This window comes from Zophobas morio, unplaced genomic scaffold, assembly GCF_036711695.1.
Source record: "Zophobas morio isolate AGI-343-1 ecotype UQ-CSIRO unplaced genomic scaffold, CSIRO_AGI_Zmor_V1 ptg000023l, whole genome shotgun sequence".
NCBI classification, from domain to species: Eukaryota; Metazoa; Arthropoda; class Insecta; order Coleoptera; family Tenebrionidae; genus Zophobas; species Zophobas morio.
This window is the reverse complement of record NW_026972128.1, coordinates 11401734-11425825: the sequence shown is the minus strand read 5'-3', so window position 1 is coordinate 11425825 and position 24092 is coordinate 11401734. Positions and strand designations below refer to the sequence as shown.

At 34.5% G+C, this 24092-nt stretch overlaps 5 protein-coding genes across 12 annotated transcripts in view; 3 read left to right on the top strand and 2 right to left on the bottom strand.

The window, feature by feature from the left end:
- Positions 1-27: 27 nt before the first annotated feature.
- LOC135134726 (RAB6A-GEF complex partner protein 2) lies at positions 28-1480 on the top strand. Its single transcript, XM_064063513.1, has 4 exons — positions 28-453; positions 503-774; positions 823-1153; positions 1202-1480. The coding sequence occupies exons 1-4, from the start codon at positions 111-113 to the stop codon at positions 1414-1416; spliced, it is 1161 nt and encodes a 386-aa protein (XP_063919583.1). The 5' UTR covers positions 28-110; the 3' UTR covers positions 1417-1480.
- On the bottom strand, positions 1434-5056 carry LOC135134724 (zinc finger protein ZFP2-like). Its single transcript, XM_064063511.1, has 9 exons — positions 4948-5056; positions 4471-4663; positions 4147-4423; positions 3980-4090; positions 3639-3926; positions 3431-3587; positions 3268-3377; positions 2319-2640; positions 1434-2270 (listed from the first exon to the last, which is right to left on the bottom strand). The coding sequence occupies exons 1-9, from the start codon at positions 4976-4978 to the stop codon at positions 1684-1686; spliced, it is 2076 nt and encodes a 691-aa protein (XP_063919581.1). The 5' UTR covers positions 4979-5056; the 3' UTR covers positions 1434-1683.
- A 6494-nt stretch (positions 5057-11550) lies between these two features.
- On the top strand, positions 11551-17443 carry LOC135133906 (serine/threonine-protein kinase D3). Of its 4 annotated transcripts, none has more exons than XM_064062454.1 (14): positions 11551-11732; positions 11968-12111; positions 12165-12309; positions 12386-12502; positions 12555-12736; positions 13348-13766; positions 13805-14079; positions 14133-14321; positions 14491-14639; positions 14690-14920; positions 15011-15194; positions 15247-15429; positions 15482-15567; positions 15835-17443. In XM_064062454.1, exons 2-14 carry the CDS (start codon positions 11980-11982, stop codon positions 15943-15945), a joined length of 2403 nt encoding a protein of 800 aa, XP_063918524.1. In that variant the 5' UTR covers positions 11551-11732; positions 11968-11979; the 3' UTR covers positions 15946-17443. The 4 variants fall into 4 exon arrangements, with proteins under 4 accessions (XP_063918524.1, XP_063918523.1, XP_063918522.1 ...); XM_064062453.1 differs by having other exon boundaries at positions 11552-11732; positions 12362-12502; positions 13817-14079; XM_064062452.1 differs by having other exon boundaries at positions 11552-11732; positions 12362-12502; positions 13811-14079.
- Positions 17327-23411, bottom strand: Mthfs (Methenyltetrahydrofolate synthetase). 2 transcript variants are annotated; one of them, XM_064062456.1, is made up of 6 exons: positions 23324-23411; positions 23146-23242; positions 18078-18229; positions 17897-18024; positions 17711-17838; positions 17327-17662 (listed from the first exon to the last, which is right to left on the bottom strand). In XM_064062456.1, the coding sequence occupies exons 1-6, from the start codon at positions 23369-23371 to the stop codon at positions 17436-17438; spliced, it is 780 nt and encodes a 259-aa protein (XP_063918526.1). In that variant the 5' UTR covers positions 23372-23411; the 3' UTR covers positions 17327-17435. The 2 variants fall into 2 exon arrangements, with proteins under 2 accessions (XP_063918526.1, XP_063918527.1); XM_064062457.1 differs by lacking the exon at positions 23324-23411 and adding an exon at positions 23295-23315.
- Positions 22690-24092, top strand: part of Trpm (Transient receptor potential cation channel, subfamily M) — a 111975-nt gene continuing 110572 nt past the window's right edge. For all 4 annotated transcript variants that reach the window (XM_064062450.1, XM_064062446.1, XM_064062449.1 and 1 more), the window contains exon 1: positions 22690-22781. The gene's annotated coding sequence lies outside the window, so the exon portion shown is untranslated. The remainder of the gene's footprint in view (positions 22782-24092) is intronic.

Genomic DNA, 24092 nt, shown 5'->3' with positions numbered 1-24092 from the left:
GAAATCACTAGAATATTCGCGTTGACAGAACTGTCATACTGTCAACAACATAACCTAATTATGTCAGTGAATTAAATTAATTTATTAGTTTTTCGTTTACAACTTACACGATGATTGAAGTTACAGCAAAACTATTACATGGACACGTATTCTTATCTGGTGAAACTGTTGAATGTAGCATTTCTTTTACGCATCCTCCATTAGCCTCTCACAGAGTGTCTCAAAGCCACACAGATATTTTTGAAAGTTTGGCTTGGGCTGCTGCACAAATCCACTGTCAGTGTTTCACAGATTCAAAAATACAAAAAGACGTGGATAAAACAAATCTGCAGCCAACATTTGCTGACACTGCTTTAGGAGCTTCAAGTCATGATTCAGGTCAGATCGAAATTGCGACAAAACCGAAAATATTGTTCTGTGATTTGCGACTATCCCCTGGTCAAACTAAAACTTGTATGAAGTTTATACTGTATGTGAAGATTATGTTACCATAATGTTTTAGATATTTACAGAGAGAAAGTTCCAGCAGATGCCCCACCTTCATACAGGGGACAGTTGGTCAAATATTCTTATAAAATTATAATTGGAACACAAAGAGTCAACAGTCCTGTGAAGTTATTAAGAGTTCCAATCAGAGTTTTGCCATTGTGTGAAGTGTCTCTTAATGACGGCGCTTTATGTAATGAAACAACTGAGGAACTTACACCAGCAAACCCTTTTTTAGAAATAAGGCAAAAAGAAACGTCCTTGGATATTTCTCTACAGACTTTACAAGTAAAAATAGTGATTGTACGTTGTTAACAATGACTAGCGTTATTTTAGAATATAACAGCTCGACGCAATCCAAACTTTTATATGATATCAAACACTTGGGGCAAAGTGGCTAGGTTTTGCCTCTTCAAACCTGCGTACAAACTTGGTGAAGACGTAATTGGTACTTTTGACTTTACTGTTGCCACAGTTAATTGTATGCAAGTCTCTGTGTCGCTGCAGTGTGAAGAAGAAACTTTGATTGACGTTAATAAAGAAAAATCTAAACAAGTTAGGATTACTACATTTAGCAAACATCATGAAGTGTGTTTGGGGTATAAATATATGCAACTTATTTTACCTATTCCTCTTCATGTTACTCCAGCATTTAACACGCATTTAGGTAACTATTCTTCAATTTTAAATAATTTATTTTCAATGTAAGTTGCAGTTACATTAAGGTGGAGGTTACATTTTGAGTTTGTTACCAGTACAAGTAAAGAATTAGAACCACCTGAAATTGACCAGTGTGGGTGGCAAGCACCTTCTGAAATTCCAATTGAAACAATGGTTTGGAGTCTTCCTATCAGATTATATTCAACAACTCCTATTCACGTGGCTCAGGGTGTTCAAAGTAACACTGTTCATAAATTAGTCATAAGGTAAATTTCAGTTGTCTGTAATACAGAGGAAATGAAACTTTTTTTATTAAAATATGTATTATTAACAATACTTATTTCCCATACATATTAACCCAAATAAAATCACTAATTAAACTGCTAATAGTATTAACATAAAGTGACGTAAACATTTAAATTGTATACAAAATAATATATTACTGTAAAAAGAAATTATATATACAGTGACACTAAAAGAAGTTGTTAAATTGTAACTGTAAAAATATGACCTAAACTCTTGAAATGTTCATGATTTCTAAGTACTTTCAGCCTTTGCTAACCTTAAAACGTGCAGTATCACTTCATCCACCGTTTGGTTATTCAACAAAGATTTGACTGCTTCATCATCAATCACAACAGTAAACAACAATTTGGCATTTTCTCTCATTCTCCCAATATAATCAAAATCCTCCTCAGAGGCAGGTTTGTGCCCACATCGCTTAATAACTGAATCTAAAATCTTATCAACTGGAGCATCTGGGAATCCAAAATCTTGGAGGCAAGCTTCATCAACAAGAATCGTTAACAATTCTTTAATGGACTCAGTTAGGGTCAATTCATTCCACACCATATTTTCCGTCAAACTTCCTTGATTTTTAGCCACCGCTTCTGTAGCGGCATTCAGTAGTTGCTGCTGCAGCCTCTTCTTCTCTGCACTGGCCATTATATCTTCAAGCACATCTCTATGTCGAGCCCGCATATGACGCATCAAACAATCTTGTCGAATGAAAGCGCGGCCACAGGTATCGCAACTACAAGGAGGCTCTTTGCGATGGGTTAACTGATGGATTTTTAGTGAAGATTTCACGGCAAATGATTTATGGCATACGTCGCATTCAAAAGCTAAAAGTAAATTTTAGTTGGATACTTTACAAATAAATTTTAACTTACGTCTTTCGCCTGTATGGGACAGAAAATGTCTGGCTAAATCCTCTTTTCTGAAGAACGTTTTGTCGCACTGGGAGCAAGCCATTGGCTCAGCTCCTTCGTGCATGTACTTAATGTGAGTTGTTAGTCTTAGTTTTCTGTTAAAAGCTCGATTACAGTGAGGGCAAGTGTAAGCATTTTCTCCTGTATGATGGAAAATGTGAGCACGCAGTTGGGAAGCTTGGATAAAAGATTTCCCGCAGAACTGACAAGAGTGGGGTTTTTCCCCAGTATGAGTGCGCATGTGACGATTAAGAGTTTCCTTAGCTGCAAATCTGTTATGACACTGAAATCAAAACAATTCGTTATTATGAAACCATTGCAACGGTAATTGGGATATTTTATCAGGTTTGATGGTAATGAAGTTTTATTTTTTTACTATAACAAATCTTACAACTGATGAAGTAGATTTCAGAAAATTAAGTTATGGACTCACTTCTAGTGAAAAATAGTTGTAAAGTGAAAATCACGTTTTCATTACATTTTCAATTTCATTGCAAAGGATATTTCAGTCACATTTAAATTTCAATAATGAATGTCGAACTTGACAGAAGTGACCTTCAATTTTTTTTTACTAAATCTTCATTACCTACGAAATTTTAAACATTCACCCTCTATACTAAACAAAGTTTCCTTAATGTACACAGATTAATTTTCAAAATTCAGTTTTTTACTAGAGAACATGAATCAGGGTACATTACTGTAAAATTTAGTGATTGGTTTAGTAGAACCTAAATATAGCCCTACCATTTGAATTTAATAGTAGTCACTTTGAAAGACATTCATGTTAAATAAAACATTAATTATCTGAAGAAAAGGCAACCCACAATACACTTTCAAAAAACTGTAATTTTGCGATGTATGGCGATTTATATGGAAACAAAATAAAATTATTTTAATATTTTCTGCTTACCTCTTTACAAGCATAAGGTCTTTCTCCAGTGTGCATCCGTCGATGTTTCTTCATAGCTCCACTAGAAGGGAACCTCTTTGGACACAAATCACACGGATATGGTTTCTCGCCTAAAATGTTTTGTATAATTTCTATATACATAATTGTGGAAGTTAACGAGTACCCGTATGGGTCCTTATGTGAATATTCAGGAGAGCAGAACCATGGAATTCTTTCTGGCAATATTCACAAATGAAGACCTTTTTCCTCTTTCCTTGTCCAGCATGGGCTCTTAGATGATCAGCCAAGTTATCTTTGCGATGAAAAACTTTATTGCAGACCTAAGACAAGAAAAAATAATAAAGACACACTAATAATCTAAGTTTACATACTTTGCACACAAATGTCTTTCTAGGAGCCCCATTACACCCAGTCTGAGCAATATGTCTATCTAAATGATATTTCCTTGTAAACTCTCGACTACAATCTGGACATTTGATGCATTTAGATAGAGGGTGCACCTTCATATGTTCAATAAGATGTTCTTTCATCTTGAACTCCTTTTTACATTCCACACATTTGTAAATATCACCTTCACAATGTTCTATACTACAGTGCCGATCTAAACTATTCTGCTGCACGAAAAGTTTGTCGCATGTTTCACATTTAAAATCTCCAATCTAAAATAGAAATTGTTAATTTTAATGTGGGGTACCACACAAATTTTATTTACTGTATGAGCTGAATCCACTGGCTCCCCACAACAAGAACACAATTGGAAAGTAAGTGGATCCTTCAAATCTTCTTCTTCTGCGTGATTTACAGTAATATGTCTTTTCAAACCCTGAAAAATATCTCCATATTAATTAATCAAATTGTGTTCACTACATGCTCTCTTACAGCTGTAGTTTTGAATTTACGTTGACACAAATCACACTCATAATCACCACCTTCAAATTCTTGAGGATCAATATAATCAGGTTGATCCTCAGGGTCATCTTCGGCTTCAGCTTCCTCACAATATTCTTCATAATCCATAGAATCATCAGCTTCCGTAGCAGCACCGTCTGTAGTATGATCGCCTCTCTTGGACGCTTCAGACATTTCATCGTCACTCTCATCTCTTTCTTCAACAACCGTTGTTTCTTCATATTCAATATTATTGTAATCTTCTTCCCTAAACGTAATTGTCACAAATTGAAAAAATAACAACACCATGCTTACTGTATGATATACGTATGTATGACATCTTGTTCGCTATTAATGTGAAGATTTCCGTCCGAATTGTTCTCCACGTAATCGCCAAAAACTATCGGTATTTCCTCCTCGTTTTCCAACGGGATGTTTTGTAGAACAACCGTTTCTTCATTTTTCTGAGGTGGCGTCTCCGTTTTAACATTCAAAGCCTCTTCCATTTCTTAAAAGCATATTAAAATCATTTCCCGCTCATAACAGGTTAGATCCACATCCGTATTTACAAATTTCTTATTTACAAATACAGGGAAAATGATGACACTTTATGCAACCAGGCTTGTGTCGAGCCTAAAATCGCTCTCACCTCATCGCTTAATTGCCATTACCGTGATTAAACATGAGCTTTCCTTATTGAAATGAGATTTGATACGTGAAATTTAGAAATAAAGCGATATTTTTATGGGACACAATGCGAGGGTTAGATTTTTATAAATTAGTGCTACTTACGCCCCTGGAACGTCGTCAACCGTTTTATCATGCGTATACATAAAATGGAGGCGGACTATTTTCCAGGCGCGTCCAAATGTCAATGCGCATGACAGGTGGAATCGTTATCAGTCGGAGTGCGTCGGATTCCAGGAGAAAACCGCCAAATATTCAGCAGTGGCGTACTTAAAAAAAATTGTTACGGAGTTACAAAAAATTAAACATTAAAATTGGCTACTTTTGACAATAGCGCAACGAGAAAGTGTGATGTGATCGCAGAATTTAGGTTTGTGGAGAGAACTGAGCATAAATATGTCAAAAATCTCCTTTCAACACCCAAGTGATAAGAGCAAATTGGTATTTGCATTTGCTGATGTCCCACATTTATCGAAATGGGTACGAAACCACATTTTTGGACCGTTCAACTTTCAATAGTTACATTTTTATCATTATTAATTTCATTACCTTTCGTTAGCCGACAACTAATTGACGTATTTGACAGAGCGATGACAACTCAAGCTGAAATTCCCTAGACTTCCCTAGCGAAGCTCACAGGGTCGTTGATGCCACCTGACGTCATAAATAGATGCGCAGACGATTTTTAAATTGGTACATCGGATGCCTATACCATGTCTCCTTCTACCAAGGTTTGAGCTGCGTCCTAAGGTCGACGCACAAAGAAAAAATCATGAAAAAAATATTATGTTGGTAAGCAAGGTTAGTTACTAGAGAACGACTATCTATTAAATGACTTTGGTTGGTAACGGAATACCAGTAATTTCACCTTTCTTAGGTTGTGGGCTTGCTAATTGTTATCAAAGTTGACATTTGAATTATAAAATTTATAGATAAGAATTATTTCGTCGACAAGTGGCAGATATAATGTGGATCGATCATTCAAATGACGAATTGTGACTAAACCGACGTCTGTGTATAGCTTATAATATTATTTATCAAAATATGAGAAGTACTAATCAGGGAGTACTTTTGTATAAATATTTATTAACATGTTTTGAAATTACAAGATGTCGAAGTTTGTATAAATGAATAAAGACCAGCGAACAATAAGATAAATGTATATTGCTAGTGACAAGTGTTAGATAAATAAGAATGATAAGAATTGAATATTATGTGACCGTGCGGTCGAGATAGTTGAATGTTAGTTACGAATTGAGAATTGAGAATTGAATGTGTATGTATGAGTTAAGAATTAAGAATGAATGCTACCCTGTGTTCCAAGGTGGGGGTGGCTCTGGCTCCCACCCTTACGGGTGGGGAGGGGTGAAACAGGTCCCCGCCAGAGGCTCTAACATAACCCCCCGCCTTGAAACAATTACATTGTTTTAACACCAAAAATAAACTATATGGAATATTAGAATGATAAATACAAATGAACTTACATGAATGGAATGGATATTGTTACAGAAGCAATGAACATGAAGAAACGCATTAACTAAAACAAAGATATCTAAAACAAATTACATGTGTACAATATCAGTGGATACACAATATTTACAATAGACCTAAAAGTAAATTTACAACAATTATAATGTACCAAATCAATGAATAATACGATGAGTGAATAATATGGCGAATGAATATAACAATGGTACAAATATGAATACATAGAACATAGTACATAAAATAAATCAACAATGAGATGTATATAACAAATTGACAAGATGTATGCAATATGGTTAAATAGAATGATAATGCATGCGATTGCGAAATTATCTTTTGCACTTCACCGACACTACACACACCACCACTTCCTTTCCAAAATGATGTTGGAGGGCCGCGTCCTAACCGCCACTGTAGACGCGGAAATTTCTCCTTTTTCACGAGGACCCATCTTGCCATTCCTGGAACGTTGGAAGATGGCCTTTGCCACCCTAACCTGCCTTTCAGTGTGGTCAAATATTCGAGGTACCACGACTTCCAGAAGTGTTGATGGTAAGCGTGGATGAGGTGCCAAGGGATGGCCTGTTGATGGGAACGACGGCGTGGTCTTTTCCTGAGGGACCAGTTGATGGCTGGCCGAAAGAGGCATTGGCCAGGTATAAATGCGACCAAATTATTCCGGTCGCTGGACAGAGGCTTCGAAAGGCGCGAATTCAGGACGGCTTTAACTCTGACAATGAGCGCATACACGCCCTCGCCCTCAAGATGGTTTTTATCAGTAATTTCGTTATACTTCCGGCTATTCATATTTAAACTTTTTGAACTAAGATTTAAACGGTCAGCAACTACGCAGAGTTTAGTGGCAGAAATGTGAAGATTTAAAACACAATTGTGTTGCAGGTAAACGGAATTATTTGAGGAATTTTCATTAAGTACCTTCAGGTGCACAAGGTCTAGGTACTTCCTTTGAGAGACAATAAAACCCTTGTTACGTTTATGATCACGTCCCTCTGCTAACAATAATAGTTGGAGAGCGAGTTCTGGGGAATTTCCTAATTTAGGTAGATTTTCGAAATAAGGGACTGTGGAATGCCCCAACTTCCTCTCGACTGATAATAGCCACTTTGGATGCATTTGTGTAAAATTCTCTAACCGCGGCTGATTTTCCGAAAAGGGGTGTTTGACCATGAAATAGCCATGGGGTGAATGGCCTGTGGTGGATTGAAAAGGGGTTGCACAAAGATCGCTTTTAAACCCTTTGCTTAATGACCTGCTTCCGGTTTTGACGGTTTCAGCTTCCAAAAACCGAGAAATAATTTGGGCTGAACTACTTTTGTGATGATGGGAAGTATTATTTTTTAAATATGCAAAACTGCCGCTAAGAATCAACCCCAGCGCGGTATTTTGAAGCACCGGTGGGTTTTTACTGGAATGACATTTTATTTTGGGTTTAGCATTTTCGGAATGTTTTTTGTTGTCGAGTATTGCCACGTTTGACGTATTGTCTTTAATATTCGAGTCTACGGATTTACATAAATATTGCGATCTACATTCAAATTGGTTACAGACTAACATTGGGCCACAGTTTTTCGAATTAACTGCAGTACTTTTTACTTTGTCTAGTGCGGTAGATGACTCTGCAATAGACGTTTTATCTGAATTAATTAGAGATACGCCTTCGGACTTGTAACAATCATTAACAGGATGATTTTTATCTTCATTCGGTGTTGAATTTGGAAATTTTGAACGATTTGATATTATACTAGGAGTTTTTGAAATAACGGAATCAAGAGGGGATTTTTTACCAATAGTGAACCGCAATTTACGTAGAGCATTGAAATGGGTTTTGTGAATTTTGATGGGTTCTCCATTTTTTAATTTGTGTACCTTTAAAGGCTTTAAATTTTGACAAGTTTTTTCCAGATCCGTGGTTGGTACGTTAGTGTTTATCTTACATGAATTCGAGAAAGTACACAATGGATTAGTTTTTTCAATGAGAACATTATATAATTCGGATAGTTTTTGAATATAATTTAGCACGTCTCTGATATTATAAATTATAGGTTTGATCGTTTCCGTGTTACTCGCGTCATTCGGGACTACCATTGTTTCGGATTTTTGCTGAACTACAAGCATTTGTAATTCTGAATAAATTCGCTGTACGTCTTCAAATCGACGCTTTAAGTGGCATCTTTTTTGATGATTTGCAACATTTGATATACTAAGTGCAAAAAAAATCCGAACATCTTGAAAACGTCAATATTTTTAAATGAAATTTTATACACACATTGGTTGTTGTATAAGTAAGAAATGATGAACATATGAAGACAATTGAAGAACTTTTACGTCATTTTAATTTTTATTGTCCTGATTTGAGGTCTAGCAAGATGGGGCTGTTCTGTAAAATTTTGACGTTTTTCGGTATTCGATTTCGACAATTTAAATTCCTTCAAAAGCCGTTAACATGCCCCCAGTGCGAAGACGTCTTCAGTATTCACAATTAGGTGATTTTGTTAAGGGTCGAATAATAGGCATGCATGAAGCAATATTGTCCTTTAGAGAAATTGCACTTCGTGTTAACAGAGTTGTGTCTACAGTGACGGAATGTTGGTAGGCGTGAAGTCAAGACGGTAGAAGACACAGAGCTACAGGATCCGGGCGACCAAGAGCTACCACTGGGCGCCAAGACCATCGTCTGCGTTTGTTAGCTCTAAGAAACCGAAAGTCTACAACTCGGGCAATTGCCAACGAATGGTTTGCTGATGTTGTTAGACCTATAAACATGCGTTCCGTATACTACCGTATTAGATCTTTTGTCCTTAAAACTTACCACCCACACTTTGTTTTACCTTTAACACCTGTACATAAGCGTCAACGACTCGAATGGTGCAGGGAACGTAGTGGATGGGACAAGGAATGGAACACTGTTGCATTCAATGACGAATTGCGCTTTTGTTTATCCATGCATGATGGCCGTATGTTAGTGAGAAGAAGACGTAGAGAAAGACGAAATCCTCAATTTGCTGTGGAAAGACATGTACACCGCACAGTAGGATTAATGGTGTGGGGGTGTATTGCTTACGGTAGTAGATCTACGTTAGTGTTTATTAGGGGGAGTACGACCTCTCCGCGATATGTGGAAGAAGTGGTAGAACCACATCTGCTTCACTTCTTAAGAACGCAACTTGGGCTTGGTTTTCAACAAGACAATGCGCGTCCACACATTGCTAGAAACACTTTTAACTTTTTTGAAGAGTATGAAGTGGAGTTATTGCCATGGCCTCCTAGATCTCCTAACCTCTCACCCATAGAACATGTACGGGATATGATAGGACGACGTTTAACTCATCTTCAGCGGCCACCACAAACTTTAAACGATCTGAAGCGTGAAGTATAAGCTACTCGAGATGAATTAAATCAGGATGACATTGATCGACTCATTAGGTCCATGCCAAGACGTGTAAACGAATGCCTCAATAACAGGGCTGCTCCAACCCATTACTAGCTTAGGTGTTAATATTTCCATTTGAATTTTTCATCATTTACTAGTAGTAAGTAGTAGACTGTAAACCCAAAAGATTTTCAAAAAATTATTATTCTATACAAGTGTTCGGATTTTTTTTGCACTTAGTATATAAAATTAGAATGTGAATCTATTTCGCTGAGAAGAATTGAAAATTTAACAAAAGTATTGTCTTGGATTACCACCATCTTGAGTACGAGAATAAATGTATTACACCAACCAAACAGAATTAAAGCTTACCTGGAATCCTGGATTCCTGGATAGAATTATCTTGGCTGACGCTGAATGATACTTGAGGATTTTGCGCAGCACTCGCGGTCATCACCGATAGTTGAACACTGCGCGGATGATTTCTAGGTGATGTTTTGATAACTACTTTGCTGAATTCCAGCCGATGAATGATATGTTGAGAATTACACTTATCACTACCACTGTTGTTCTGTCGCTAATCCGGCTCGAAGGACCATGTCGAAGTTTGTATAAATGAATAAAGACCAGCGAACAATAAGATAAATGTATATTGCTAGTGACAAGTGTTAGATAAATAAGAATGATAAGAATTGAATATTATGTGACCGTGCGGTCGAGATAGTTGAATGTTAGTTACGAATTGAGAATTGAGAATTGAATGTGTATGTATGAGTTAAGCATTAAGAATGAATGCTACCCTGTGTTCCAAGGTGGGGGTGGCTCTGGCTCCCACCCTTACGGGTGGGGAGGGGTGAAACAGGTCCCCGCCAGAGGCTCTAACACAAGACATCATCAACATTTTAGGGGAGATGAACAAAAAACTTTTGAATAATATTTTGAATTCCTTGCATTAGTATGTCTACTCACAAATCTATCTATCACACAAATCAATACGGAATTTTAAAGTATGTCTTAATATTATTACTTCTACAAGGAAATTATGCTATTTGCTAGAGCAGTGGTTTCAAAATTTCAAGGACCGTGACCTTGAGCTGCGCACAAACTCAAATTTGTATGTACGCACCTGGGTATTTCCGAAAACGACTGGCGCCTGTATGTAAAGTTTGTCCAGAATTATAAGAATTTTATGGACTCCCAACGTTAATTCGTTTTACAGCCATGTCGTCAATTCTATTGTACAGGTAAAGACCCTGTCAGGAGAAAGCCGATGTTTACTGTACCTGAGTTCGCCCCGCTCTTCAGCTGTACAATAAAATTGACAACAGGCCTGTAAAACGAATTAACTTTGGAAGTCCATAAAATTCTTATAATTCTCGACAAACTTTACTACGAAACTATCGAAAAGGAGAAAAAAATTTACTACAGTTGTACAGAGTAGTCGGAGCGACGGCCTCAATCTCCTGCACACTCCAGCTCGACCGAGCTGTCGCTGTTTGGGAAGTGCCATGGGTGCTGCAGCCTCAAAATATAACATCATGTTATCCACATAAGTAACGTTGTCCATGAGACCACATCCTTACGTCCTTAAAGCCCAGCTCCGCCACTGCTTCATGGCAGACATTCTTGTCGGTCTAGCAGTGTTCATAAATTTGAGTAAGAATATTGATATTTTCTCGGCAAGTAGATAGTTATAAAGCCATATAGTTATATAGTATTTTTTGCAAAGACGTTTTTATTTTGATTTTGGTATTTAATTGAGAAATGCATTTTTTCTGAGAGGGTATGTTGGTACTCTTCACGTGTGTTTCAGTGGTTGCCAACCTTGAAGTTTTTGTTGTCATTTGTCAACCTGTCATGTTTATACGTCATTTAACAGTGTCTTAAGAGGTTGTTTTTACAATCCATTTATTAATGCTTTATGTTATTGTAAATAGTAAAAAACCAGTTAGTGGTGGGTAGTTATTGGTTACAACAAGTGGTGTAACTACTGACGTCAAAAATTACGTATGCTGTAAGTATTGCAAAATTTATACAAAATTAAAGGTGTTGCCTAACGGTACTATCGGTTTTATTACAGAATTTATTTAAAAAATGTGTAAATAGCGTTCTGATTTGTCTCATCACTAATGTGGACGGTTTGATATTTCAGTATTAATTCATTGGCGGAATGAATGATGGAAAGGTCACAGCATCTTACAATATATTGATCAATTATTTATAACACAACTAAAACCTTTTTCAAATAGATTCAAGTAAAAATGGATGGACAAGGACCAGAAGTGACGTTCCTCTTCCAATTTGGATTGATTCGAGATGCAATTACAGTTCCAGTAGCTTCCTTAAATCTTAAAACCATTAAGGATTTAGCGTGTAGCTTTATAAACTCAAAAGTGAGTTTGACATTTAGATTCCAAATTTATAAATAAAACTGTATCATTTTTAGATACCTGATCATGGCATCAATAGGTTAGAAGATCGCCTTTTGCTCTTCCGACACGAATATAATTCCAACAACATTTTGCAGTTTATTAATTCAGCATCAGAAATTGTAGATGAGACATTAATTGAAATCGTGTTAACAGGGAAAGGTACGCTTTTATCGAATCTGCTTTAATGAAGAATAACTTGCTGGTATTTTAGTGGTCTCATCTTCGTCCACTCCAGATATAACTATTGTGAGACCTCATGCTCTCTCAGTTCATTCTTATAAGACTCCGACGTTTTGCGATTTTTGCGGTGAAATGCTTTTTGGACTTGTTCGTCAAGGTCTTAAATGTGAAGGTAATTTTTTTTTAAATGTGCACTTTTAAAAGCACTAATTGGATTATTATAGGATGTGGCCAAAATTATCACAAAAGATGTGTGGTTAAGGTTCCCAATAATTGCTCATATACATTGTTAGAAGAAAAACAGAGGAGACGATCAACAACACTGCAAGTACCAAGAAGTCCATCAGGGGGATCGAATTCGTCTTTACTGTCGGCGAATTCCACACAAACTGAGGATAGCGGCTTGGTAAGGCTTGCAAATTTTTTTACTGGGGGAAACAGCCACAAAGACTAGATATTTTGCAACATTACATTCCACTTGGTATTTTTTAATGACTCAGTATTTGCACTTGGTATAAGTGTTAAGTGTGTCCATATACCTTTTGTACTCGTTTTTTGTCACTCAATTAGTTTATTAGTTGGGTGGGTAGCCTCGATTCTCTTTATAGAATTTTTGACGTAATTTCAGTATTAAACAAAAAAAATTTTTTTATGGTATTAATGTGGTGTTTTTCATTGTTATATTACAATTTTTGTAAAGTATATATATTAGTTGTTAATTCCGTCCATGTCAGTTTGAAAGACAGTTTTTATGGTGGAGGAGTCAGAGTTTGTATTATTTTTATTTTTATATGTATATTTTTTTGAATATATTTTATTTAATACATATTTTGTTTTATTCAAAACCACTCATGAATAGCTAACACAGTAAGTAAAACGATAGCGTTATTTAAAAAATACGCCATACAACAGTATTTATGTAGGGTCATTGAAAAAAATTCCATTGTCATCTCATTCATGTGGGTTATGTTAAAAACCCGTACCGATTATACAGATTCTACAACCTCTAGGTATTAGTTTCAGGGTCAAAACAGATCACCATCCCTCGGAGGGCGTCCAGTATGGCTGGAAAAAGAAATGTCGAGTCGAGTTAAAATTCCGCACACTTTTGTTTTACACAGTTACACAAGGCCAACAGTGTGTCAGTACTGCAAAAAATTACTGAAAGGACTTTTTAAACAGGGTTTACAGTGCAAAGACTGTAATTATAACGCCCATAAAAAATGCGTAGATAAAGTACCCAAAGACTGCACAGGAGAATTACCAAAAGATACATCTGGCAATTTTGAATATGCCGAAAGTTCAGCGAGTAATGACAGCCAATATAACATGACTTTAACAGAAGATGAGCATGAAAACGAAAAACTGAATGGTGCTAATAAATATATTGAAGTTATTCCAGTTCATGATGATGACAACGATTCAATTCCTTCCAGGTGAGATTAGAATAATTGGTATTATTAACACAAAAAAGAAATAGTTGTAGTTCTTCTTCCTCTCCGAGTGCCAACATTCCATTACAACGAATAGTCCAGTCTGTCAAGCACACCAAAAGGAGAGGTTCCAAAGTGATCAAAGAAGGATGGCTAGTGCATTTTACAAATAAAGATCGAATGGTGCGACGCCACTTTTGGCGTCTAGATACTAAAGCTATTGTTTTATTCCAAAGTGATCAGGGTTCGAAATATTATAAAGAAATACCTCTCTCAGAAATTTTAGCAATTGATTCCGCACGAATTAAACAAGCCGGTACGATTGTTTATTCACTGTTAATACAGGTTATTTTATAAACGAATTTCTAGATGTAATGCATTGTTTTGAAATCCGAACCGCAAATGTTGATTATTTTGTTGGTCAAGACCCTTTACATGATCTTCAAGACGGTAATAACGTTAACTTACCTCCCCCTGATAGTGGAATTGGGGCATATTTAGCGAAAAGTTGGGAAACTACCATTAGGCAAGCGCTCATGCCTGTGACAGCTGGCCCTAGTATGTATATTTTGTGTTAAGTATAGTCTGGTCTAACATAGAGTGGTTCTTGTTTCAAGTAGTTACATAAAAGAGCTTTCTTAAGATTTGCACCACAGATTTATTGGTTGCTACATTTTAAAAATACATACAAAAAAACGTGATTTCTTATTGGACAAAAAATTTTTAGAACCGGAAGAAAGCAATGAAAGTGAAGAACAAATCATGGACATGAGCCAAATTTATCAAATATATCCTGATGAAGTTTTGGGCTCAGGACAGTTTGGTATTGTTTATGGAGGAATTCATAGAAAAACTGCCAGAACCGTAGCAATTAAAGTACGTTAAATCATTTTTATTTGCGTGTCAAAATAACTTGTTTTTCATAGGTTATAGATAAATTAAGATTTCCAACAAAACAAGAAGCTCAACTCAAAAATGAAGTGGCAATTCTGCAAAATTTGTCTCATCCTGGTGTAGTGAATTTAGAACGAATGTTTGAAACTCCTGAAAGAATATTTGTAGTAATGGAAAAACTTAAGGGAGATATGTTAGAAATGATATTGTCACATGAGAAAGGACGATTAACTGAACGGGTTACAAAATTTCTAATAACGCAGGTATGAAGAGAAGTTTTGTTGACACATAAATATTTAAATGATACAAAAATTTTATGGTCTTCTCTTGACGTGAGGTCTTATTTTTTCTAGATTTTAATTGCACTTAAGCATTTACATAGCAAAAATATCGTTCACTGTGATCTGAAACCAGAAAACGTGCTTCTAAGCTCGGATGCGGAGTTTCCACAAGTCAAATTATGTGATTTTGGTTTTGCTCGAATTATTGGCGAAAAGTCGTTTCGTAGATCCGTTGTTGGCACACCTGCATATCTTGGTAAGTGATAAATAAAAAAATGTGTTAACAACCAAAAACTACGCATTTTTAGCCCCTGAAGTTCTTCGAAATAAGGGTTATAACCGTTCTTTAGATATGTGGAGTGTAGGTGTTATAGTGTACGTAAGTCTTAGTGGTACGTTTCCGTTTAACGAAGACGAAGATATTAACGAACAAATTCAAAATGCAGCTTTTATGTATCCCCCGAATCCGTGGAAAGAAATTTCATCAGATGGTAAAGTTTTAAAAAAAAATTATAGTGATCCTTAATTTTCATATTATTCTAGCTATCGATCTTATTAACAACTTGTTACAAGTTAAACAGAGAAAACGATATACTGTTGATAAATCTTTACAACACATTTGGTTACAGGTAAGCGATATCAAAAATATACGCATATACGCAAACTAATTACATAATGGGTTTATTTCGTGTTGTCGCGGCAAACCGTGCGTAATGGAAAAAATCACAGTAGAGTTTTCATTTAATTTTTTATGTTAGGTCGTGAGCGCAAGGTCCATACTAGAATTCATACACATTTGAGTCAACTGTAGTGACCTTCAAAATTTACAAAAACATGCAGAATATGTCAGTTCTTTATAGTTGTATTTCTAACGCTGTAACTTTTTTGTTTGAAAGGACTATCAAACATGGTGCGATCTGAGGACTCTCGAAAACCAAATAAACGTACGATATTTGACTCACGAATCCGATGATGCTAGATGGGAGCGTTATAGGGCGGAGCTTTGACCTGAAAAAGGTTGGCTTCACAATGTAAAAAAGTGCCTACGGGGTATGAAGACATAGGCAGCTCAAATTATGTGTATATGGAATTGGTAGTACACATATTCGTTCTCGATAAAGTTGTCCTGTGATGTTAGATTGTTATAACACTGCGTTCTGTACGGAATATATAAAACGCAGTCACGGCACTTTTATCGAATATTTTTGAGTGACTAAGTTCAACCTTTACATGAACTTACTGTTTCACGATGAAGCTGAGTTACTTATATTGTTTATTTTTATATTGTGTTTTTTTATTTTATATTCTATTTTTATTAATGTATTTGATTCAATTTTTTATTACGCAAAAATTGTTATATGTTTAATTTATGTTTTAAGAATGCAACACTGCATTTTCAGATTCATTGGGTTGTAGATAATAAAGCACAGTGGGTCAAAAAATACTCAATATTTTCAGTTTAATTTGAAAATTTTAGTAGTAAGCAACAAGTGCACAGTAGTAGGAATAAAAAAAGCTTTAATATTCGTACTTGATCTAATTGTGTATACTTATGTATTTATTTTAATATTGTTAAGAATCTAAGTGTCATTACATACTGTAGTAATTGAACATTTAACTTATTTTAAAACGTATATAAGACTGTCAAGCGCTGCAATGCCTCCTTTCGTAGGTTGTAGAAACTTTAGAAATTGAGTTTTAGTGAAAACTGTGCTGCCGTTGTAATAATCTACGTTAAGGATTTATGTTCGTAAATTGTTGAAAGTGTTTTTGCATTTTTTTATAGAAAACGATTGTCAATTTTTGATGTAGCTGTATTATGAATGCTAATTTGTGAATGTTTAACGATATTTTGTGTTGTTTTGATGGGAATAGTTTTCCATGATACCTTGAAACAGCTGTTTGCAGCACAAAGGCGCCTTAATAATGGCATTTTTTATCTCGATTTCAGTACAAAAGTTGTGATTGCAGCTTTGACTATGCTTTTGTTTATCTAATACTTTGATTCTGCTTTACGTTAGCCAAAATAGTGGCCTTAGAACATTTTAAAAATTTCTCACCGACAAGTGTTGCTTCCAATATGCAAATTAATAATGGTCTTTCAAAGAACCAAAGTATTAGAAAATGAAAAGTATCTAAAATTACTGGTTAATCCACAAGGTTGTGTTTATTGATATTATAAGTAAATCTCGCCAAATACTTTGAATCTCAAGTAGGGACTTATTCCATAATTTTTTGACCTGATCTTGTGATGACAATAGAGTAGTTGACCAATAGTATTGCACTTAAAAAAATCGGGCCTAATAAATGTGCTTCAGTATTGTAACTTAAAGTTTAGTATATTTGTTATTAAGTGTTAAGAACGGTTTTTTCGTCACAAGGACTTGATTTTATTAATTGTATTTATATATTTGTATTATAGTGTTGGCTTGGTACAGGGAATTATATTTTATATTAAATGTATATGTATATAAATATTATACACATTTACAGAGTTTTATTGTGAATCAGCATATAGTACCCGATCGATTTGCACATCGCACTCTGTGACCGGCAGTTCTTCCAAAACTTGTTCGTTGAAAGCCAAACCCACAAGTGCCGGAGGAACCTCTTGACTTGCCTTAACTTTTGTCATAAATTTATCATAATAACCGCCGCCGTGTCCAAGTCTGAGCCCGTTTGCAGTAAATCCAACTCCAGGAACGACGATAAAGTCCAGACCCCCTATTTTGGAATTCTTTTACTAGACTCTAAAGTCAGACATTTACATACCTGTCTCCAATGCATCGTCTCTCTCGTCTTTCAGACGAGGTTGTTTAATACCCCAGCTAGTAACAGGCAAAGTTTCCCAATCATTCATTGAACTTAATTTGACCATTTGCATCCCCGCTTTGCTATATCTACAAATACCGCATAGAGTAGTATAGAACAACAAAGTTAAAAAAAAGTAGGACTTACCTTGGCACAAAACATTCCTTCCCAGTTTCAAAGATGTGTCGCACGATTGGTTCGGTGTCGATTTCATTGTCTATGCTTAAGTAAGTAGACACTCGTTTGCAGTTTTGAAACGAAGGCAAATTCAATAACTGAAAGGTAATTAATGTAAACAATTGTAATAATTATAGTTCTTACGTAATACCTTTTCTAGTACTATTTTACACTGCCGCTGTTTTTCTTCCGTAGTTAAAGTTTTCAATTTTTCGACAATTTCTTGCCTAGTAGCGGCTTTAGCAGTTGCTATTGTCGCCATCGTACCGTAATGGAACAACGCAAAAGAAATCTTCTGATAACCTTTGGAACAGAAAAATATTAATTTACACTAGTGTGTCATTTACGTAATTGTTTTATCTCGTACTAGTTGACCTTCCATGATAAAGTGCCTAAAATGTTAGATTTTTGTAGAACATTTACCAAGAAGAAAACAGAATTAATTTCTTGCTTCATCACAAAAATTTAACATCTTGTATTAAGTTATGGGGCGATAGCTCGAGTATGATACTTATTACTACGTTACTCTCAGCAGTTTTATGTTATGCAGTGTTATTTAATTTGTAATTTGTGGTGTTAATTTACAAAACTACATTTTTTAAGAGCGGAGAGAGAATTAAACAAAACTTGTGGAAAAAACTGCTTTTATTGTACCTCATTTCCGATAAAAAAGTCACCAAAGTTTCTTTTGTAATTGCCAGAGTTTTATAAACTGAAAACAGTAGTGACAAGCGCGTTCCGAAATTTCCACAAATAACTGAGCTTTTGATTTTTAAAAGTACGTGATGAAAAATTTCATCAAAATTGTAAAAAAATTATGCTAAACTGTTCAAAAAACATAACAATACGTCTGTTTATAATGGAGATATTACATTTTGGAAATGTATTGAAAACTCCTCCACAAGAAAAAAGATACGTCTTAATGAGAAGCAGCCAGTTTTCTAAAAGTCGTGGAGAAAATCAGCCTACAGGTGAACCTTTAACTGAGAAAATTACTGAATTTCCGAAAGAAGAAAATATTTGTGTAGGTTTTTTAGATGAGTAATTTTGAACTAAATCTCCATAGAGTCCTTATTATTAAATAATAACAACAACTGATATATGACAATGAAGATAACTATTTTTTTTAAAGACAAAACCACTGAAATTGCAAACATTTTAAATTTCGTTTCAGTTTATTTTTGAAGGTGTCCTTGGACGTAGTATGTATTATGATAAGTAGATGTTGAAAATTTAAAACAGAAGTATAGAAATTCTATTAGAAAAATCTATTGATTTAGATGGCGCCTATACATACAAAACAAATATTATTTCAGAAAACAACGGATTCAGGTTTTCAGGAGGCAATAATATTAATGTCCCTAAATTTAGTAAAGAGTTTATTTCCGATTTATTTCAAGCAGCTGTTTGCTGTTGTTGAAACTATTATAAGAAAACTATGGACATACTATCGAGAGAACAATAAAAACCACGACCAAAGACAACCATGGATTTTTGGAGGTTTGTCTTTGATCGTTGCATTTTCAAGTCAAACTTAATTGACGGTAATCTGATAAGTCGAAATGTCTATCAAAGACAAATCCACGAAAACGGATGAGTGTTTTTGATCGTATTTTTTATTGCTCTCTCGGTAGGGATATGTAGAAATAAATGCTTAATGGTTGATATTACTGCAGTAGTACGTACTATTTATTCTCGTACTCGTGATATATTTTGAAGCGAGTGCAAACTGTTTATTCCACTACGTTTACTAGCTGACTAATAGTATATAATTGTATAATTTCGTTGTACTGTTAAACATACATTTATAATTCATAAATGTGTTACACTATAAGCCATATTTTGTAATTTCAAAGATGAAAGTTCATTTTTAATATTATATCATATACTTAGTGTGGAGAAAAGAATTTATGCGGCCATAATTACAAAAAGTTACCAGATTTTGTTTCCCGCTTTGTTTTATATTACAATGTCAGGATCGATTTTTCTAAGTCCTCAAATATATGATACTGCTCAAGATACCCATGAGTTAAGAGTTAATGCATGACCTACATAAGATCGGACTTTAAAATTAAGTTAAATGAGTTGCGTCTGTACTAAGTGGCTTAAAACATTTCACGATTTAATTTTAGGTAATTTACTACACCTAAAGTAGAAAGTGTAGCATTTGTGCGCTAAACTTGTAAACCATCACTAAGTAAATATATAGATTAGATAGTAACATTTTTAGGGATTAGAAACTTAAACGTAAAATATACTCAACGTTTTTTTTAGGTCTGTGGTATTAATATGTGATTGAATAAACGGCGACCATATTTTATAAAAACAGCATTTATAAAAAAAAGATACAGTGTGTACATTAAAAAATATATCTTGTTTCTAGCAGGACATACGTGATATAGTTAAACTTTGTATTTTATAAAAATGTTTTCATTTCAGTGGTCAAATTTTGATGCCAACATAATAAGCAAAAAAATATATACAAAAGAAAAAACTGTTATTAAATAAATAATTTCCAAGTTGACTACTTTCAAATTTACTATAGTGATGAAATGTGGGACCGGCGAGCAAATAAATAGGTACAACATAGGATTCAGCACACAAACACTAATAGCTCGCAGGGTAGAACTTGCATATGGGCATGGTACGTGGAATTTCTTTTACAGAAAATGATTATCGACATATAGTTTTGGATACGAATGTCTTGCAGATGATAGAGTGAAAATACTTTGACAAGAACACACCTGTAGAAGAATAAATTTTACTTGCGTATTAGGAGGAAGAAACTGCAGTGCCTATTATAGTCAGCCGTGTTACATATATAGAACCCAATTTTTTCGTAACTAAGTATTTTGTGGAAAAGATCTTCATTTTCTGTGGGGAAAGATGATTTTTAGAACGCAAATGATACGGCCTCTTCTCATAGTATTTCCACTATAACTTATCCAAAAAGTTTGCATATTTCAACTTAAATGTTAATAATGTTTTCCACGTTTTAGTGACTATAATGGTAATGTTGTAGTAATTGTTAATGGTTCTTTTTTCATTTCAAAAAAAAGCTTCTTTGAAATAATTTGATTTGGGAGTTTATTGTCCAGTTTCTTCAGTTTAAATGCTCCTATATAGAATATTTTATTGTGTTCTTTCTGTTGCTATACATCAAAATTGGTAATTTTTTGTTGACCCTTTAGTAATCAATTAATCATTTATTTATCATGTATAAGGTGGAAACTGCTTACATAATAAACTCAGTTTAAAATTATTTATTAACTTTTAAACTCTTTAAGTTCGTAAGCGAGCAATTTATTTTTCACGGGTCTCTGAAACCTAAAAAATTTTGAGTTATTTTACCGCACTGGAGTGTGGGAAAATACTGAATGATTGTAAAATCGTAGTTACTGTGGAAGCCAACTCTTTATGAATGAGTTCAGGAGGGCAAAAAGTACACGTTGTGATGTCATCGTTAAAAATTAAGGGCGTCGTAAAAACGCGCAGTTATGAAAATAATTTAAATATTACAGGTTTTTAAATAATTAAATTTATTCCGTACGTAATTTCCACACTGATTAACACTACAGCAATATATTATGAATTATGATTAACACAGCAACAATGAATCACTAATAAAATGTTGACATTTTTACGAACCACACTAGCTAAATTTATTTGCCATTTCCTACGACTTTTTGGTGTTTACAAGTAACATTAAAATGACACGACATCAAGTTTTTGTTATTTAAATTAGAATCGATTTGCAGTTTCAGTCGAGGAAATTTAAGCTATAGTTGACAAAGACGTATACACTGGCATTCAAAATATAATTCGCCAAAATTTGGTTCTGATTAATTACCGTGTCTCGGGGGTTAATTAAATAAAAAAGGGTTTTTCTGAATTACGCTTTTTAAACGTGTAGTAGAAGCAACCGACGGACTATAATATATAATTATGGAACACCTGTATAAACTTAGGTACATATATATTACGAAAAACAATTGCAATACATTAATCTAACTTATCTTCACGGAAAGTTTCATTAGGTATGCCATTGCCACTATTATTACAAGATTTCAAAAAGCTTAGACATTTATTAGATAGAAAAAAAAAATAGTAGGTACCTTTAGTTTTCTAAAATGGTTATAAAATCTCTCCGTTTTCAAATTTTTGCCCACTTATTAACGGAAATGTATTGTTTCGAGTAGCGGATATTGAAATTCGCTAGCGTAATATATTATGCGAAATATATAACGTACGACATGTAATATCACAGGGTGGCAATAAATTTATTGGCAGCACTGATATACAATGTTTGATTACAAAACAAATTCACATACCTTTAGCACAATCTGATCGTTCCAGAGAGAATAAATTACGTGTGATATCGATGTGTGTCACTAATAAGACTAAGTCTTAGCTGTTGCCGAGTGTTACTTAAATAAAGACTCCTTTTATTGTTTTTGAAGTGATAACGAAAAAAACAAATAAAAGCCAATGTTAAAGCGTTTCCAGAAGGAAAAAAAAATAATGGCAACCAAATTGTGTTAAACACAATTTGTTCTTGCTTAAAATAAATAAAACTAAACATGTATAACTTAATTATCACCTACATTTTATTTTTTTGTAATTAAAATGACTAAAAAATATCAATATTGGTAAACAAAATAGACGAACTCACGTCACGTGCGCTCAAATTGCACAAATGACGTTTTTTGCGGAAACAACCGAGTAACGCGTCCTAAACGAACATTGACGAACGCGATCTGCACGATTAGTCGGTTTTTAAACTCGCGAGGGGATGTGTTGTTTAACAGTGTTGTCGTGTTTTTACGATAAATAATTTTCGTCGCCGCATGCCAAGGTAAATAAAAATTTCACTGTATTATAACACAGAAAAAAAGAATTCGTCAATTAAATAAAAATGATGAATTTTTCATATAGAAAAAAAGCATTGCAAATTATCAGTAGTTTATAATAAATATATAAATAAATAAATAAAATGAGCATACATTGGGGTGATTTTTTATTTCGCAGGAGTGTAGCGACAGTGTGTCTTATTTTTATGAATGAAAATAATTTTTTACATAGTGGAACGCAACATTTAAAACTTTTTTGAGGTTATGTAGCGATGTGTCTGGAAGTTTGATTTTGCAACTTTGTATGCTGTGCCGATTTTTTTTAAGTTCACAAATTCACTTCATTTTATTTAGTATAAAGAAACTTACCTCGAAAAGATCTCTGCGTGTGGATTATGCTGCTGGAAATTCGAACTTGATGGTTGCGTCGCTCAAAATCCAAGAATGTGATAGGGGGTGACTCAAGCTAAAATTTATAGACGTAGTAGTATTATAACAATCTTGAATTATCGTATTACACCCATGTTATTAAATGTAAGTATTGTACCTCGTGTATAACTAAAAAGAATTGAATGGTTGGTTGTATAAATTCCATCACTCATCTAGTCAATGAACAAACCGGCGTTCGAAAAATTGTTGATAAAGCTTTGATAACATAAATTAATCGTGTTTACTGCAAATATATTGATAATGTAAATATTGTTGTATATATGTATCTGCTTAAACGGTTGTTCTCATTAATCTACTTCCTCCTAACTAATTTAATATTAAAAATATATTTAGTGTTAGTTTATTTGTTTTACCACTAAAGCCATCAGTGGCGGCTCGTCAGGGGAGGCAGGGGAGGCAGTGCCTCCCCTGGAAAAATTGACTATTAGTTTTTGTTTTAATATCTGTTAATTTCAAATATATTTTAAAGATATAGCAAATAACTTTTATAGAACACTGTGATTTATTAAAACGCATCTTGGTAACAAATTTGAAGTACGCGCTTTCGACAGGAATAAGCGCTGATCATCATCGTGTAGGCCAGCTTCAGACAGAGGCATGCCTCAGATAGACGGATATCTTCAGTACGATTAGTCAGTGGTGCTAATATGTTTTTGAGAAAGACAATAGTCATCAGTGCTTTATCAAAGCGCCAGCGGAGGCACCAACGCCTACCGTCCTTAAGCCAATCAGATCGAATTTTTTAATCTCACGGTGAAACTGCACGCATTTAGTGTGCATTTAGTTGTGCATGAATTAGACGCGAGGAAAGGTGTCCACTGCCAAGGTTATGTATTAAAACTTTTAAGTTAACTTAAAAACAGTAG

What these genes read in the sequence shown, in the direction of transcription:
- LOC135134726 (XM_064063513.1), top strand. Translation starts at nt 111, where the DNA reads ATGATTGAAGTTACAGCAAAACTATTACATGGACACGTATTCTTATCT. An exon ending in CCCTGGTCAAACTAAAACTT is followed by an intron (nt 454 to 502) that starts GTATGAAGTTTA and finishes ATAATGTTTTAG; the next exon opens with ATATTTACAGAGAGAAAGTT. An exon ending in AGCATTTAACACGCATTTAG is followed by an intron (nt 1,154 to 1,201) that starts GTAACTATTCTT and finishes TGTAAGTTGCAG; the next exon opens with TTACATTAAGGTGGAGGTTA.
- Mthfs (XM_064062456.1), bottom strand. Translation starts at nt 23,371, where the DNA reads ATGGAATTTATACAACCAACCATTCAATTCTTTTTAGTTATACACGAG. An exon ending in GTAAAATAGTACTAGAAAAG is followed by an intron (nt 18,025 to 18,077) that starts GTATTACGTAAG and finishes ATTACCTTTCAG; the next exon opens with TTATTGAATTTGCCTTCGTT. An exon ending in AGACGATGCATTGGAGACAG is followed by an intron (nt 17,663 to 17,710) that starts GTATGTAAATGT and finishes ATTCCAAAATAG; the next exon opens with GGGGTCTGGACTTTATCGTC.
- LOC135134724 (XM_064063511.1), bottom strand. Translation starts at nt 4,978, where the DNA reads ATGATAAAACGGTTGACGACGTTCCAGGGGC. An exon ending in GTAAATTCAAAACTACAGCT is followed by an intron (nt 4,091 to 4,146) that starts GTAAGAGAGCAT and finishes GATATTTTTCAG; the next exon opens with GGTTTGAAAAGACATATTAC. An exon ending in CAGTGGATTCAGCTCATACA is followed by an intron (nt 3,927 to 3,979) that starts GTAAATAAAATT and finishes TTTCTATTTTAG; the next exon opens with ATTGGAGATTTTAAATGTGA.
- LOC135133906 (XM_064062451.1), top strand. Translation starts at nt 11,980, where the DNA reads ATGGATGGACAAGGACCAGAAGTGACGTTCCTCTTCCAATTTGGATTG. An exon ending in CGCACGAATTAAACAAGCCG is followed by an intron (nt 14,080 to 14,132) that starts GTACGATTGTTT and finishes ACGAATTTCTAG; the next exon opens with ATGTAATGCATTGTTTTGAA. An exon ending in TGGCACACCTGCATATCTTG is followed by an intron (nt 15,195 to 15,246) that starts GTAAGTGATAAA and finishes ACGCATTTTTAG; the next exon opens with CCCCTGAAGTTCTTCGAAAT.